Below are 6,000 nucleotides of genomic sequence, written 5' to 3'. Positions count from 1 at the left end.
AGCAAACAGAAATAATTCAATCGGAAGACTGCTACTTAATTTGGGAAAATTGATGTAGCTGGAAAATAGTACTAGTTGATATTGGTAAACAGAAAACTGATGGATATTGCAGGCTTTGCACAGTTGTATTAACTCATTAAAATAAATGTCTTTAAAACGTAAGATGAAAAGGAAAAGAGTACAGAGGATTGGTTAGTACCTATTTTGTCCGGTAATTTGTCTGTAATTCCATGTTAATACAAATATTGTGGTGTGCATTTTTTCAATGTGAAGTACCAAAAAAAAAAAAAACAAACCAAACCAAACCCAAAAAGTGTAAGTCTTAATTAGCAAAACAAAGCCATGTTTTATTATCTGCTTCTTTTTCATATGGACAATGAATGCAAAAGAACACAGAAACAAACAGGTAAGTTTAGAAGGAAACCCCAATCGGATATTGAACATACTTAATTTTATTCTTTCCATAAAAAGGTGGGAAGTGGAGGTGGCCCTCAAGTTTTAGTCACTTTCAGTATCTCTGAAAGATTAAGAAAACTAATAATGTGACCAGTTTACACATGTAGATTTTAAACACTCATTATAGATACAAAACTGAATACAGCACTATCTTAGAACAACATAAACCTCACTGGTTTTAATGTTAGTAATAAAAAGGAAAAATTCTAATATAAAAACAGAAACTGGAGGAAAGTATTTGTAATTTTTTTCCTCAAAGGTGCAACCAACAACCAATGTATTTTTGCAACTGATATTCCAGTTGTACAAAGGACTGAGAGATGTATTCTCCTACTTAAGGAGAAGCACACATTTCACAAACTTTAAAGGAAACCACACATGCATGAACAGCAGACAGTACCCCTTAAAGAGATAATATTTATAAGAAAGTAATGGTATACCTTAAGCGAATACTGGGAGAGGTGCAACACACATTTTCTACTTTCAGAGCTTTAAAAGTAAGATTTTTTTTTTCCTTTATAGATTATTTCCAAAATTACCTTATGTTTAAATTAACTTATTCTTAGGAAATGGCTAAGTACTTATTCTAAACAAGCACTGTAAGGTAGCTATATGAATTTTTGGGGGGAAGCCCTACGGGTGAATGCTGTGTTTATACCGAACTCGAGAATTCTTAAACAGAGCCAGTGTTATAACCCAGGGACTACATATGCAATACTCCGTTTCAGGAACAAAAGTGCACCTATGAGGACCCAACTGCATAACCAAGGACTAAAGATGTAAGGCTGTCCATCCCTGCTAACATGAGCAAACTATCTTTTAATGGGATCATGCATATGAATAATGACTTTCAGGCTCAAGCCCAAACAAGTTAATAATAATTCATATGAGGAAAGTTAGGATGAGACAAACAATTCAGTGCCTTTACCTCCAAAATTACATCTAGTAGTAACTATACCCTTAATTGCCAATTAACAAAAAATATGTATGTAGCTCTAAGATTAAACAAAATTTAGAGAATATGCTGTTACAAAATATATTTTGACATATTTCCTAAGAAGCAATTCAAACAGTCAATTTATGCAGAGTTATTTACAGGGGACTCAAAGTGGATTATCAGTTTTAAGCAAACCAGTATTTTGGTTTGAATTTGGTAAAATATTGGCGAATACAAGTTTGTGACAAGGAACTTTAGGGTTTAGTAAACTTAATGTTCTACACAATCATTAGATGAATCTAAATTATATTAAAAAAAACTGTCTGAACTGGTTAATCTGAATCATTTAATGCATTTCTTTGTACTCAAAGTTCAGATCAACGAGTCAGTGGTACACACACGCTGTGAAACAAGTTACCACTTAAATCTTTCAGATACAACAAGCACAGATTAACCGAATCTGACTGTACCTAATCTATACTAACAGATGGTTTGTTCTTACTTCAATACCATCATTTTAATAAGCACATACACAAATGTGCTAAAACAAAAAGGCAGCAATTATAAATATTGACTAGAATGACCAGAACTGGTATTTGAGCATAAACCATCCTGTCATTCATTTTTGAGGCTGTATCTTCACTAATTTGTCTTCTAGTTTTAGTAGTCTTCTATCCTATTAACTCAGAGGGTTACAGATCAGCTGGAAGTTTCACACTGGTATAGGAAAGGAATGTCTGTTCGATGCAGTCTGGAGAGAAAAAAAGAGTTGTACTTCAGTTCATCGCAGTGATTTCACCAGAAGTAGCGTTGCTACTTGACGTTAAACATAGAAGCAGCAAAGCAGCAGCCTTTTTTTACCCCCCGTGATAGGATGGGAGAAAAAAAAGTGAAAGCTTACTGTTATTTTGTTATTAATTTCAAAAGAACACCTCAGAATATTTTGTGACTGTAGAGGTAATATTTGTTATTTATTAAAACTGATAGTCACTGTAGAGGAAGTTACCTGTCCATGCAAGAACGAGGACATTTAAGTGTGATAGCAATTAATTTGAACTTTCTGTTTCAATACTTAAGATGCTTCAGAAAAATAATATTTATATGTCCAGCTCCTATCAGCCCATACATCTCAGTGATGTTTACAGGTAACGGAAAAATTCAAAGCCACTTAACTTAGATATAACAACTCACTAACTTCAGTTAATGCTGAATTAAAGTGTGTTTTGTCCCAAAGCAGAATTTTAACTGCAGGAGAGCAAAGAATCCCAGACCACGTTATCTCACACTCTCATGCTTTTCAAGTTACAGTTCTCAAATACCAATTAGTCCTAAAAATTATTTTTCTATGTAGTATTTTTAAATTTTATTGTACTTAAAGCTAACATATTTTCAGTCTCTATGATTTGGTATTCTGAAGAGGCTACCACAAAAGGAGCGATATGTAACTATTGTAAAAAGGAAATGCTGCCATGTAGATGACAATTCAGGCTGGTTACTAAATGGCAATATACGCCTTAGTTATTTAACTTTAACTTACTCCACAATTTTGACAAAATGGCACGTTAAAAAGAAATATTATGTTTACAGTTATGTTACAGATTTCTTCCATGATCAAGAACTATATAGCATAGCATAGGTATTTATCATTAGCTGTTTTTAAATGTGTATCACTGTCTTCTATAAACATAACCATTTTTTTCTAGGCAAATACTATTTTTTTCAGGCTTCAATAACATGTTGCTGGTTACGTCACAGTGATCCTGTGACCAATCTTGGGAGAAAAGTTACAAAAACCTGCCTTATTACAGCAAACATAGCTTCTCAGCTAAGTCAAAATTCAGTATTTAAGCATTTTAAGTAAACTGCAGACTAATGAAAATGCTACAGTACTTATTCCTAGGCTTACATTTATCTCATCATGCGATTTAAGTAAAAAACTTGAACACAAACGGAGACCCCTGGTTTAGGTTACATAGTGAAGTCCAATAGATCCACCCAACAGATAAAAAGTTAGGGTTTTTTTTTAAAAAAAGAGTGGGTATGGGCCAGACTGATTAGTCAGCTACCTGAAGGATATATAAAGCACATTGTTGCATACACAATAATCGTACTTGTACATGACTGGATTAAGACAGTCATACACAGAGAGACAATACTCATCTATTGTTTGCATGTTCAGACCCACGTCAATCAGATTTAATATGCAGGCAGATTAGTGCTTCCTAACTTGCTGACAACAGGTTGACTACCAAAGCCAGTTTTCCAACACAAAGGATGGTATTCTGACAGGCACCAGATACTGTTTCTTGCTTAGGAAAAACAAGAGGTTCCTCTTCATTTTTGTTACTCAATATTAGTTCTAGGGAGGACTGGAGGCAACAAGGTTGCATTATTTACTTCCAAATTCCATGACTTCAAAAGACTTCAGATATTTCCAAGTCCATGTAGAACACATACAACATCCAAGACAGATGTTCAAAAACCATGGGACCTCTGTTTCGTGACAGAATTTCAATTATTTATTTTTAATGTAAGTATTTAATTCTTCAGTTTTCCTGGGAGAGATAGTCTTATCACTAAAAATTGCTTACCTTCAGTACAAGAAAAAAAATCTTGTTCTGTGAGCAGCTGCCATGCTTTCAGACATATTTCTGACTTTAAGATAATTAACAAAGCCTCGAAAGAACAGGAGGAGTCCTGAAAGAGTAGAAAATGCACAAAATGAAGTATATCAACTTAAGTACACACTATCCCGCATTATTGTTATAAAAATAATTTTTAAAAACTAGATTACACCAAGTAAAGCGAAGTCTTTCAGCATAATTCATAAATTCAACAAGCAAATCTTATGCTTTTATCCAGTGATATTAGGATACAGCCTTATGGAAGGCTTTTCCGAAATTTTACACTCATTCTGGGTTCAAGGATCATCTGCTAAAAAGACTGTATGAAAGAACTTAAAAGGAAAAAAAAAAAAAAAAAAAGAACATCATATACCTTCTTTTCAAGTAGCATTCTTAAAATAAGTTACTAGTGTGTTAGAAGACTACCTGAACCACAAAACATACCTTTAGATACGTGTAAGATAAAGGTACTACAAGTCAAAAGAGGGGGGGGGGGGGGGGGGAAACAAAACAGGCAGTACAGGTTGCTCTAGCAACAAGACAATAATAATTATAGAAGATTATGGCTTGAGATTTAACCATCCAGGAAAATTCACCTGTCCAAGAGAAGAAAGAACAACAGTCGATTCAAAGAAAATTACTCAACATGTGTTGTGATTACATGCCTTTTGTCAACTCCGCATTTCAAATTATTTTAAAATATTTAAATTTAACTGCATTTGAACAAATATTTCAGCTCTGATAAGAGGAACAAGAGATACAGAACAGTCACACAGAAGTTAGTTGCAACAATGGATAACACTAACATGATGTCACCAACATAATTTTATCAATTCAGGACTCACTGGACATCTGAACAAACAAAACCAGAAAAATACATTGGTGCATAGTGGACACAGCTCTTTGGTCCATTTTCCTCAGCTAAGTAAACTTCAACAGATTAATTCATTCATCAGTTGGATCAGGGAGAATCCAACACAGATAAAACCATCTGCCCAAGGAGTTGAGGGGGTTGAAATTTGAATTCCACATCCACTGGAGAGAAACATGAGCCTAGAGAGCAACTCTCCTCATTTAATGAACACACAGGTACCTTGAAGACATATGCTTATGTGGATATATACATGTATACATTAAGATTCCAAAGGTTCAAATGAAAATCTGATCTGAAGCTTAACAAGTTTAACAAAGGATTTCATCCTTTTCATCAGCTTACATCCTAATAAACAATCTCTATGGTTACACTTATATTTTGCTACGTGATGCACTTTTTCTTCCTGCTCTCCAGGCTCAGACTCTGATCTTTTTTCCTATGCTCATTTCTCCTCCAAATGCTTTTTACTTGTAAATTTTATTTTATTTAATTTGTTTTTTGCTTTTTTGAAACCAAAGCCTCATTAGGGCACACATTAAAAAAAACTCCAAACACAGAGAATGCTCTGCTAACCACTGGAACTTTGACCTAAACCAGGCACATTTCTGTGATTATGGTGAATTCTGCATGGAGAAGAAAGAACTAAGACCTGGATCAAAAGTCTCCTACAAAAGCTGACACCCAAACATTGCCAGAGATAGACCCACATTCAACTGAAAGGTAGCTGAAGCAGCAAAAGGCAGGTAGGCAACTCTTCCAAGTGCCTGAAAGCATACCTTCTGCATTACACGTTGGAAAAACAGTCCAAGTCCAACCCATATTTTATATATTCTCTGTTTATGGAAAAACAGAACAAAACAAAACCAACCACACTTTCCATTGTGTTCCTCAAAAAGAAACACTGTCTATTAAATTTAAAAACTAGAATTGTCTCTCTCCAATCTGTTCACTGTTCATGACAACTCGTTGGAAGTAGAACACTTTTCTGTGAAGCGTGAGCAGATTTTTCCAGATACTGAAAGAAGGGATGGGAACAGATACAGACAGGCGAACACCAGAAGACAGGAAAAGATGGCAATAGGTGGGCTCAAATATGTCAAAGGCCTGTG

At 34.6% G+C, this 6,000-nt stretch overlaps 1 protein-coding gene across 2 annotated transcripts in view; it reads right to left on the bottom strand.

Annotated features, from left to right (window-relative positions):
• Positions 1 to 326: 326 nt before the first annotated feature.
• The window catches only part of NDFIP2 (Nedd4 family interacting protein 2), a 47,433-nt gene continuing 41,759 nt past the window's right edge, over positions 327 to 6,000 (bottom strand). For both annotated transcript variants that reach the window (XM_042805998.1, XM_042805999.1), the window contains 2 exons: positions 3,985 to 4,090; positions 327 to 2,144 (listed from right to left, as the gene is read on the bottom strand). In XM_042805998.1, coding sequence (XP_042661932.1) covers positions 3,987 to 4,090 — 104 coding nt within the window. In that variant the 3' untranslated portion in view covers positions 327 to 2,144; positions 3,985 to 3,986. The remainder of the gene's footprint in view (positions 2,145 to 3,984; positions 4,091 to 6,000) is intronic.

The sequence above is a fragment of the Tyto alba genome, unplaced genomic scaffold, assembly GCF_018691265.1.
Source record: "Tyto alba isolate M040663 unplaced genomic scaffold, T.alba_DEE_v4.0 Super-Scaffold_45, whole genome shotgun sequence".
NCBI lineage: Eukaryota > Metazoa > Chordata > Aves > Strigiformes > Tytonidae > Tyto > Tyto alba.
This window is presented reverse-complemented; position numbering and strand designations above follow the sequence as displayed.